Below are 12,133 nucleotides of genomic sequence, written 5' to 3' on the forward strand. Positions count from 1 at the left end.
ATGCAACAACCAAACCAAGTTACAAAACGTGCAAAACACTGACAAGCATGCCATGCCACCTCAGAAAGAACAATGATTTGGCTTCCACTGCACAGACGGAAAGAGAGAGCGGGCAATTCTTGGGAAGGCAATAATAAGAGAGTGTGGTTTTTCCTTAGCTGCCAATGCCTGGCATAGGTGGGTTGGAAATAAATTTGTAGGAGGTCATAAAGGAGGGCGACACGTATTCATTCGCTGTGGTGTAGCAGGTGAAATTCCGTCTCCCCTGTACCCAGGCTTGCTCTCAGACCCAGTGTGACCTCTCCTCCTCCCCCTGCCTCTCTCCAGCCTGTCCCATCAGGTGCCTGTCACTCCTTCCTTTGTCCCTGCTGTCTCCTTCCACAGCCCCACTCACCTTAGCTGATCTCATGAAGGGCCAGGCCAGGGACGTAAAATGCCTTGCTCTGCTCTGCTGTTCGTGCTTGGAGTTGGAAGAGAGGCACAAGATAAGCCAGCTCCCCATAGATCTCGTCAGCAGCATAAGGGAGACAACTGGCCTGTCTAACTCTTCACCTCCACCTTATTTCACGGCTACAGGACCTTAGGAGACTGACATTACTCACTGCTGATAAAGGCTTATTAGCCCCATTTTGGCTGCCATCCAGAGTCAACTATACTGTGTCAGAGCAGGAGTGTCTGTCCCTGCCTGTGAATGCTAGTACAGCTCACCTGGGAGCTCACAAATATAACTGGAGAGCACTGCCTAACATACTGGAGGAGTTTTCTGAAGAAACAAAGTAAGCTGGGTTCACCAGACCCTTCGCCAGAGCTCAAAGCAATGCTGACTTCACAGTCCTCACTGGAAGTAAAAAGTAAGCGACTTTTCCTGGGTTTTGGTTTCAGCATCAGAGCTCAAGGCAGGCAGCCCTAGATGCAACTCATTAAGATCTCATCAGTCTGCATGGACTGCTCTCAACTGCAGATAAATTATATTTCATCTGTCTATACCAGAAATCTTATGGAGCAAATATAAGAGGAAGACTGATAAATATTGGCTGATGAGTTAAGCTTCTCAGCAAGTCTTTTATCTTCAACAGCTTTCTAAAAATCTCAGTAACATCACACTACATCTATCATTGTGCAACAATATTATATACCTGTCTCATCCAAGTAATTCACCAAGTATTATTCACCAAGTAATTTGTAAACGTTAGTTTCCACTGAGGCTCAGTCACCTAGTTTTATTGTTCCCTGCTGGCACTGCCATAATCCCCTTCCACCCTGAATCCTGTAAAACACTTTCCATTTGTGGCATCTGCTTGTCCTTTCACTCCAGTTTTGGAAATGCTCTTCCAAAAGCCCCCAGAGCTAAGTCATAATATAAGCAGTTGGAGAAACAGCACAGCCAGACATTGTATCTTTTCTTAGGTTTACAGATGTCTATTAGAGTACCTTCTCAGAAGTTTTGTAAGAAAATTTGACTTTTTCAGCAACTAAGTGCATTATATTTACCTAATATGTTTTTCTTATTTTTAAAAAGACTATGTAAATTATAATGTCTTATAGTCCTTTTCCATTATATTGCTACCTCTTAGAGAAAACTAGCAGACTATGGAGAAGTACAATGCAGCTTTACAAAAGCCCTTCTTTTGGGTTCCAAACAGAAGACTGTGAAGTTGTCTGCTTTTAGCACTCCTCCAAATGCATTTTGTCTTTCACCTACTCTCCCAAAGCACAGTTATGTCTAGAAAGAAAGAATAACGAGGAATAAATGTGAAGGGAAAATAACAAAGGTTGAGAAAAGGAAAGAGATTCTGAAGAAGGAAAAGAATTTTCAAAAGAGGAAGTTGTTTGTAGAGATCAACAGCAAAAACAGACCTTAAAATGATTTAAGACAGAAGGTAAGCTGACATCACTGTGGACCTAAGACACATGTGAAACAAAATGAAAGTTTTATTTCAACGCGACTTTGAATTATACTTTATGCTGGTGTGGGATGTGTTTAGCAATGACTATTAAGAGAACATTTTCTTTGGTTTAGATACGTAATAGGTGGTGTCCTTCTTCCTCCATTCCAAGCAGCTTATGAATGTGACTATCTCGCCCATTTTCTGTCTGAGAAGCTGACAGGCAAGTTCCCATGTTCCACTTCTTGCGGTGGTTTACAACTTTAGTGATATTGTCAGCTACTTCCCTGTTCTCAGGTAAGTTTCACTGCTATAAAAATTTTCGGGATGACCCCCAAGTATGCATTTTAGAGACCCTGGCTAGCTTCTCCTCTGAGTATAACACAATTTTTAAAGTTATATTATTTATTTTTGTGTGTAGCTTGGTTATTTTATGCTGTAGTTTCTCAGAGGAATACCATCTCGCCCCAGTGATTTACTGCAATGGAAGTTCCAGCTTTCCCCTGTTTCTCTCGTGACAGTGGCCCACTTTCTCCAGCTATAAGGAGTAACCTCTGGATACACATTTCCTCTTTCTTTGATGAAGTGGCATCCAGTGATAAGAAAACACTTGGCTTATACACTTTAACTATCACATTTATTCTTCGGTGCTCTAACAGAACAGTGCCTCTCCCTCCAGCCTCACATCTCAAAACATCATACTCTCCTCCAGTAAATTCTCAGTCCCACAGAAATATCCTATTATATGTTCAATTCCTGCCCAGCAGTAACTAGGCCATGCAGAGTGGGAAGAACCTGGTAGGAAGTGGAAACTTCTCCAAATTAGAGAATCCTGTCAGCACTAGCAATTATTATTAACAATAGAAGGGATGATAACAGTACTGGAGAGGATTATCCTTGATCAGTGTTGAAAAAGACTTGTGCCTGTCTGAACTGACTGCAAAGACATAGTGCCATTGTAGTCTAACAATGGTTTGTTAAAAAAAAAAAAACAATGGTTAAATTAATTTCTTGCAGTTGCAGTCTATTTTAAAAAAATATGCAGTGCAGCCCAGCATCACAGCAGAGCTAGATTACAGCTGCAGAAAGCTGTGCTTGTATTCCTGCATGATTCCAGTTTCAGCCGACCACTACGAAGCTCTTCTGAAGTGGGGAGCAAAAACAAATGGTCAGCAAGGAAAGTCTTGTGACTGAAGCCTATTAAAGTCAAAGTTAGTTATATTAACCACATCTCTGCATATATTTTTAATGTTTTTATATTTACCTTCTCTAGTTTTTATGACCATTTTTCCATGCAGGCAAGATGAGGAAACTCATTAAACCAACTGGCAGGTACAGTGAAATTGGTTAGGCACAAAGTCCCCCTTAGTCATTCCAAAGACACTGTTTGTTGTTACTACAAGTTAAGTAAAACCGTTTCAGATAGCCGTAGGGCTTCAGGGTTGACTTCGACCTCTTTCAGTTATGCAAACTGATTGTATATAGTTCATCCAGTTATTGACAAACAGGCTATTTTGTCAACATCTATGAGAGAGAAGAAATTTATTAGATACAACATGATGATACAATGATAGCTGAGCTCTGGGAATGGCATAGAGGACTCAGCTCTCTCCTGACTCAAAATTTGGAAAGGGATGTTAACTAGGGACCTTCTTTCCCTTTGATTTTATTTCTTTGATATCAGTTCATTCTGAGCAAACTGGACTCAATTCTGTAGGTCAGTTTTGAATAATAGTTGAACAGGTGAAGTTTCATGTGTTACTTAATCTATAAAAATATTCTATTTTAGTCTTAAGCACAGATGCCTCAGGATTAAGAGGTCATGATAAAGCAGTTGGGTTTTTTCCAACTTTCCTTGCTTTGAGGGAGGGAAGTCAGAAGAAAATCACCTTTTCCTTGTTATTAGAAAGCATGAGAAGCTGTAATTTCTCAATAGATAATCCCCTGGTAATGAAAACTACAGGTGTACTTGTTCAGGTGATGAGTGGCTCTGGAAGCTCTGTCCGCTTCAGCTTCCACTGAACCATAAGGTGGTAAATAACTATATTCCTAATCTCTCTACTCTTTCTAGGAATGTGTTTAGAGTAAATATAGAAAAATAGAGTGATTTTAAAAAGACCTTTTAATTTGTTCAGAGAATAGTTCTTGAGAGATACTTTTAAACTTTGTGATGTCCCAAAAGAGAAAGAAGGCCTAAATCCCACTTGTAACTTCTTGCCGTGGACATCACACAAACAAAAATGTATTATTTCTAGCCCAGACAATGAAAATTACAAGGGATGGTACTTGTGAAGAAAAAGCTGGGAGAGGAAAAACATCAATCAGATATTGTTTGACAAAGTCTTGGAATAAAAGGAGTTGTGTCAACAAATCTGAACTAGATTTACGGCCCTGTTAGAGATTATGCCAGTTCAATGGCCAAAGGTATCAATCCTAACCCGCAACGAAGTTACTTATTAATCAAAACACAAACCTGTACATGATAATACTTTATTACTTTCTCAATAACACGTCTGCAGCCAGTAACCTAAAAACCTCTTTCTGACATAGCAATGACTGAAACCATTAACTAACCTCAAATTCCTTTTTTCCCTTCAACTTAAAAAGGTAAATAAGATTAACAAAAGTAGCTATGGTTACAATCACAAATACAGTCATATGAGGATATCTGGTAATGACCCAAGTCAGTCCTGAAGTCAACCCATTCACATATTTTTAGCTATTCTCTCCGCTGAAATAGTGTACTTGCTAATACTTTACTGATCGCTCTCAACAAAATGTCATCAAACCACTACCACTAAAGATATTGCAAATACACAGAGTTATTCAGTGGAGGTAAATGCAATCAGTCAGGAACAGCCCCTTCCCAGAGGGTCTGCAAGTGAGGACTTTCTTCCACAGGTATAGAAATGACAATATTCTTAAAGTTGTACAAGACAAACAGTAAAGTCCATTTGTTGCCCTAAAGCACTTTCCATATTAGACTGGCAGTTGTGGGGCAGCTGTGAAGCAGTGTGGCTGGGCAACACAACTGATTTATAAATAGGAGACTGCTACCTTCCTGAACAAAATTAGAGGCAACTGCTATAAGCATCTATTATCAGTTAAAAAACACCCCACTAATCTAGTTCCACCAAAAAGCTATGGTGGCACTGAAAATCTTGTATACAAATCTAGGAGCACAAAGGAAAAATTACATAAGCTACCCTACGCCATATATAGTGGGCTTTTGCTGGACTACTATTATTCTCTTGAACTTTGGCCTCCCTTTTTAGTCTAACACAGAGCTGAAAGTCTGTAGCAATAACAGCAGACTACCTGAAGGTAAATCACTGTTATTTTCTATTTTCAATTAAAAATGCTGAAATAATTTTTTTTTTAAATGAGAATTGACAGGACATAGTATCATGGTCTACTGCCATTTATTTGAATCTGTCTGTCACCTTACGCATGTATTTATAGGATAGGCAGACTGAATAAACATACGTATTAGAGGAGACAGACAAGTATACACATTTCAATAAACTGGGAAAAAGACCTGCCATGATCCCATGACCCAAAATAATACAGCTTTCACAAACAACTGAAAAGACCTACCCTTTGGATAAAAGCTGTTTTCGAAGTGGACAATGAACTGCTAAACAAACCCTTAGCTACATCAATCCAGTACTGCAATAAAACATAAATGAAATAGATTTCTACTGTATGAGGAGAGTTACTGCCTGAAGGACACAGATCTCTAATAGCTCAGAAAAAGTAATATGGAACAATTTTTCCATCGGAAAAGAAGAGTCAGTAGTACAACTCTTTAATAAAAATAAGAGGATTTTGAAAGTAAAGTTATTACTTAGCTGCTTGTTAAAATACAAGAATTCAGGAAACTGCATAGCAAAGCTACTAGACTTTCTGACTGACGACATGCTCATATGATATATACATGAAGATAAGGACTTCTGACGGAGTTTACTAACAGCAACTGTTTACTGTTAGTTACAAATTACCTATGACATTATTTGTTTTTCAATGTATGCAACAATGAATTACAAGCCAGAATGAAATTAATAAAAACTTAAAAATACTTTAAAACTGTGTTAGGATAATCTTGTTCATTCACCTGAAATACTAAATTAATGCTTTGAAAGTAACAAAATACCTGAAAAGACAGTATCTACTTACAAGAGAATTATCTTACATATTGTTGCCAGAAAAGCATATTCTCCTCCCTATCTGAAGCAATTAAATCTATCAAGTCATAAAACCTTCTGACAGTCTTACTGTCAGTAACGTAGCTGATGTAGTGAGAAAACAACATGTAGGGATTTAGAACTACATGAACAGGACAGTAGAGAAAGAGAGAGTCTTTTATCAGCCAAAATGGAGACATGTCAGCCGGAGTCAACAGCCTACTCAATACAACTTTTAATTTGCACCTTCCTAGGCAAAATGAGGATATTTTTAAAAACACCATGAACACAGAAGTTTCACTCCAGGCTTTAACTATGACTATTGGGCCAAAAAAAAAAATATTTTTTTTTGCTCAGCAAACATGCAACTCATGTCAGACAGGAAAGAGCACAAACAATCCATTTGTTTCAACAATGCAATTATTCATTTCTAAAAAGAGTGTAATTATAAGTGTTCACAGCTCTGTTCTCCTGTTTCAGGACACAAGACATTTATATATATTGATGTTGGAGAAAGTGAATTAGGGACATTGAAAACAAGTGGTTTCACTGCTCTCACAGATTGTGGCCAAGTTCCTTCCCTTCTCATTGCTGAAAGTTTATCCTCTAGTAAGTCATTCCCAAGACATCTTGCAATAGGAAGCATTCATGAATGAACGCATTAATAAATGTTTCCTATAGCAGGGCCCACCGGGAATTCTTTATAATACTTGTAAGGAGTTTACAGACCTTCATTAGTTACATAAAAAACCCAAAACTCACTTTTTCTGCACATACTTTTTCTGCTCCCTTTCAAAACATCACAGCAGACAACTAAACGCTAGCATGAAAAAGAGCAAATGACCCTGTATGTACTCACCATGTACCACATGCTTGGCCACTTGGGATCATTGAAGTAAGTGGATTGGGTACCACCAGGTTTATAATCCCTCTTTATCCTTCTTTTAACCACCTGCTGTTGTATCCACTCCACCTGCCAACCAGGAAAACGCATGGTGTTAGGGTTCCATGGAGATTATCAAGAAATGTGTGAAATGTTGGGAAGTTTCCCATTACCATAGTCCAAGACATATTTCATGTTAAAGAGTTCATTTTGGCAGTAGGAACGCACAGCTCACCTTGGCATACTGTTCACTAAGGAATACGTCCAATTTAGTTAGCACTACAAATCTCCCTGAACAACTACTTAAATCCCCCGCTAGAAGGACTTCATTGGCTATCATCTTTTGAATGCCATTATTTTATTATTTTTCATTATTAGACTAGTGCTTCTTTCGAATTTATAAAACCACTTACTTTTACAAAACATAATGGTCTATTACAATGAGAAATCAATTAATTTTCTGAGAGGGTGGGAGTTTTTTTGTTTTGTTTCTTTTTTATTTTTATTTGTTTTTTTGTTTTGGTTTCTTTTTTAATTGGTATTTGTCTGTTCCTGAAAACAAAACATTCAGAAAAATATTCAAATGTTTTTCTTAACCAATATCTAAATCACCTTCACTACTTGGAGTGAAAAAACAAAATTAAACTGTATTTTTAGCAAAGTGACTCTTTGTCAAGATCCTCTCAGCCAGGCACCCTGGAACTTTATTTTATACTAAGTTCTCCCCAGGGAGAAACAGCTGAGTACTGAGCAAAAGGTCAAATTACAACAACAAAAAAAAGAGCTTGAAAGAGGAAAATAAATATAGGGGTTAAAAACCTAATTCTGAAAGTTATATTCTTGTCTGTCTGACACTTCTTCAAAGATTCATGACACATCCAGAAAGGGTGACACCGAAAGTGACATCAACCTCAGAGCAGACAGGACTCTGCAGTCATTTCTGCATTAACTATTCTAAAGGGGAGCTAGTTTCTATAAATGTAAATAGTATAAACTATCCACAGAGAAACCCAAGTTCTATTTACACACATCTACCTTCCTGACAGCTCATATTTCTGCTGAATTGTTTCATGGGATATAACTATAAAAATTCAATTCACCTCTCCCCAAGCAAGACAGCCATTTCCTACTAGCAGCCAACTCTGCACCTTTTATTTGTGCTGTTTATGAATATCGGTATGCACACAAACATAAAAATAAACAAAAGAAGCTCACTTTCAGCTCACGTATTTCTTTGTCACTTGTCAGAGATGGTATTAATGTTTTCCCTTAGCAGGCTAATTTCTCTACTGTACATCCACAACCCAGCTTCAAATCCTTAGACAGACATAGGTCCATTGACATTAACAGAAATTTTGCTTGAGATCCATACCATGCCTACCTCTGCCACCTCTACGACACCACTCTGGCCTCTACTTCTTGGTCACATGAAAATACAGGAAGACATCCCTGAAGTCAGCATGAGAGGATTCCTAGGACATTCCTTATAGAGGCTGGCAAGGCTTCATGGTTTTCTTTATAAAGAAGAAATGAATTTTTGCCCTTCCCAAGAACTAACTTCAGGGTCAATAGTATTCTTCTAGAGGAGAAATTATGCAGTTTAAGAATACAGACTATCAGGTGCTGTTCACACTGAAATCCACTTCTCCGTTAAATCTTCTAGTAACAATCATAGATCCCTTTCCGCTTCTAAGAGAACTGAGAAATTGGATAGCGTGCCTTTCTCTCCTGGTTACTGTGCTCCTCGTTCAGCCCAGGCTGAAATTGATCTTGGTGGATGCCCTCTCGAGAGGCCCAGAGCTGACTGCCCCCTTCAGATCTCACACGATCCAGAGGTCCCTTCAGCAGGAGCAGACAGCTTATCAGTCTTAGGCGACATTCAGTGTAACAAAGTCTGGGGTCCTGTAAGATGCACAGAGTGTACCTGGGCAAAGGCCAAAGGAGGGAGAGCCAAAAGACTTTGGTAAGCACTAAGCGTTACTGCTGCTTTAAAGCGGGATCAACAGCCCTCTTAACTAGATCTCGCCTCCACAAAAAAGGCTGATGTGTAACTGACTTATAATGAACACTACTTGCTTGTCACCTGCTGCTAATATCTGCTTTCTTTTCCAGACCCTCACAAGAGAAGTTTGTTTTTCTTCAAAGTTCTTCCCTTGCAGGTAGTCCAGAACTCCCAACACATCTGAAGCCAACTGAGAGGCATCGTATGTACCATTTGATCTCTGACTCTGCAGCTGCCTGGATTGCCATAGTTGATGGACCTCTCTTCTTCTATTACTAGTATTTAGCAATCAATAACAAAAAAGCTTCAAGAGGTCTGAATAAGCAACCATGGTTTTCAGGGCTTATACAGATCCACCTTCCAAGCCTTATTATGAGATTTGGGTCTCAGTGCTATAAACATTTTCAGCTAGGTGAGGGGTCTCAGGCTTCTATGCTGCAAGAGTATTTACTGTCATCTTGACTCATCCTTAGCTGCCAGAATTAATCACATGAGCATGTTACCATGTTGAGAAAGTTGTTTAAGTCAACAAATTTCAACACTGCACAGGCCAAGAGCACACAGAGCACACCATGCCATGCATGGTAACTCATTACAAAAACTCATTCATATCTTGAGTCTGCAGGGAGGAGCTACAAATGCCTACCACCAACACAGTCTGAGGATCTGATAGTGTTGTACAAGTGTCCACAAAGAAAAAACAGTAAGATAGACTCAGCAGAAGAGGATTAATCTTTCTACCACTGCTACCTCTGATTTAGATGCACGAACATTAATGGAACAAGGTAGTCACCAACACTACTATTGCCTAGAGGAGCTGTAAATCAGAGACCCAGGGCATCTAATTTGGCATTAGGGACTCCTGTGCATCAAGGTTCCTATAAGAACTACCATTTGCAACTGTGAGAAGTTTTTGAAAAACACCTTTCTTTTGTAAATGGAGCCAGAGGAGTGTGAAATATTCCAGGAGCCTGTGCAAGACACAAGTTTAAGCAGAACTTCAACAACCTAATACCATTTCTATATGGATAAAAGAAAGGGGTTTTCCTGACAAGACAAATTGCAAAACTCTTTACTATTCACTGTGAAAATATGTTGCCTCCATTTATTTACTGCCTATTCAGCTGCAAGTATCTGCTGACCATTAAAAAGATTGAAACATAAAGGCAGCATAGTACTTGCGGAGACTGATACATGCATACATTGATGCCTCAAAAAACCACCCAATTAATTCTTTTTCTCTCTGTTTCCTTTATTCCAGACAACATTATAGAGAACACTTATGAGACAGTTCTTTAGTCCAAGCAATCATAAACATGGTCTCTGCGCAGTTCCAGTTTATTGGAACAATAATTTAACACATAAAGAATTTTGTATATATGTGGGTATTTATGTACACGCATATATTTGTACAAGAGCTTGTATCAACTCAGTTAATCTGCAAGCCTGTAGTATAGTACATGGTTAGATTATAGCAAGGTATGGATAAATATTTTTCTGTATCTTATCTGCCACCTTTTAACAAAAAAAGAAAGTGACTGTACTTCAGATTATGCATCTGTTGCAGGGCCTGCCCCTATTACATGCTGGATGTTGTCCATAATTCCTATTTCCTCAATTCCTAGCAAAGTTAGGGAAAACATATGAAAGAGTAGTTTTGCAGAAGGGCTGTGCAGCTTGCGTGATCAGATGCAAAGCCAGAAAAAGAAACATAACTTCTTGTCTTCCCATGAGATCTAATGACAATTTTATGTATGCATAAAATTACTAGAAGTAAAATAGCCATTTGATTTCATACAAATACAGAGGTGGGTAAATGGCATGCTTGCCATTTACCTGAGTATGCATGTGGAAAGATAGTGCAGGTAGCTCTAACAATGGAATGGAATGGAATGGAATGGAATGGAATGGAATGGAATGGAATGGAATGGAATAGAATGGAATGGAATGGAATAGAATAGAATAGAATAGAATAGAATAGAATAGAATAGAATAGAATAGAATAGAATAGAATAGAATAGAATAGAATAGAATAGAATAGAATATTTCAGTTGGAAGGGACCTATAATGGTCATCTAGTCCAACCACCTGACCACTCCAGGGCTGACCAAAAGTTAAAGCCTGTTATTGAGTGCATTGTCCAAATGCCTCTTAAACACTGACAGGCATGGGACATTGTCCACCTCTCTAGGGAGCCTGTTCCAGTGTTTGACCACCCTCTTGGTAAAGAAATGCTTCCTGATGTCCAGTCTAAACCTCCCCTGGTGCAGCTTTGAGCCATTCCCACGTGCCCTATCACTGGATCCCAGGGAGAAGAGATCAGCACTTCCCTCTCCACTTCCCCTCCCTCCTCCCCTCGCCAGCAATGAGGTTGCCCCTCTGCCTACTTTTCTCCAAACTAGACAAACCTGGTGTAAAACATTATGACTCACTTTGAGCACTACAGATACCCCACATCAGTGAAAGGGGGAAGTCAAAATGACCATTCCCAGTCAGTGACTGTGCACTGCTACGAGGAGACGGTGCAGGATGCTAGACAGAGTAATGTAAAACATAACAACATGCCTGATGACAGTCCTGATTATCGCCTTGTCTGGAAGATTTTTAGCAAACACCTTATGTTGAGTTCTGCTTACTAATTGTTTTTATTCTGAGAATGTACTGATACAGCCATCTAGAATACAATTAAAAACATCACAGGAAGACAATTTTCTCATCTGAGAAGTCAGCACATAAAATTTAGTTTACAGAAAATATCATTGCTCTATAAATAGAACAGCTTACTCCACTGAACCATAGGGTTTGGGATTTTTCTCTAATAAGTGAACAGAAAAACTTGCCAGTAGTCTTCAGTTTAAGTTAAATTGTACAATCACTGGGTTATATTAATGAACAGAAGGTCAAGACTCAGCAGTTATTTTAGTATTCTGACATATATTTCCTTTGAGTATTTTATGGATATTCATCCACACATCACTGTCAAATGCCTGGAATATCTTGGATTTGTTTGATTCTATATGAAAAGAGCTAATTTGTATAAAAATATTTTCTTTTAAAAAGTGTCCACACTTTCTAACCCAAAGGCCTTGAAGGAAAATCTCTGGAGTAATTGATTATACAGATTCCTGTTTCTTACCAAAAGGAGACTCTATACAAAAGACGAGGTGCATTTTAACAT

General features: G+C 38.7%; 1 protein-coding gene across 2 annotated transcripts in view; it reads right to left on the reverse strand.

The window, feature by feature from the left end:
• The window catches only part of LOC140650655 (proprotein convertase subtilisin/kexin type 5-like), a 259,934-nt gene that overhangs the window by 202,198 nt on the left and 45,603 nt on the right, over nt 1–12,133 (reverse strand). For both annotated transcript variants that reach the window (XM_072859286.1, XM_072859285.1), the window contains exon 3: nt 6,930–7,043. In XM_072859286.1, coding sequence (XP_072715387.1) covers nt 6,930–7,043 — 114 coding nt within the window. The remainder of the gene's footprint in view (nt 1–6,929; nt 7,044–12,133) is intronic.

Source organism: Ciconia boyciana, chromosome 4 (genome assembly GCF_034638445.1).
Source record: "Ciconia boyciana chromosome 4, ASM3463844v1, whole genome shotgun sequence".
In the NCBI taxonomy this organism is placed as follows: Eukaryota; Metazoa; Chordata; class Aves; order Ciconiiformes; family Ciconiidae; genus Ciconia; species Ciconia boyciana.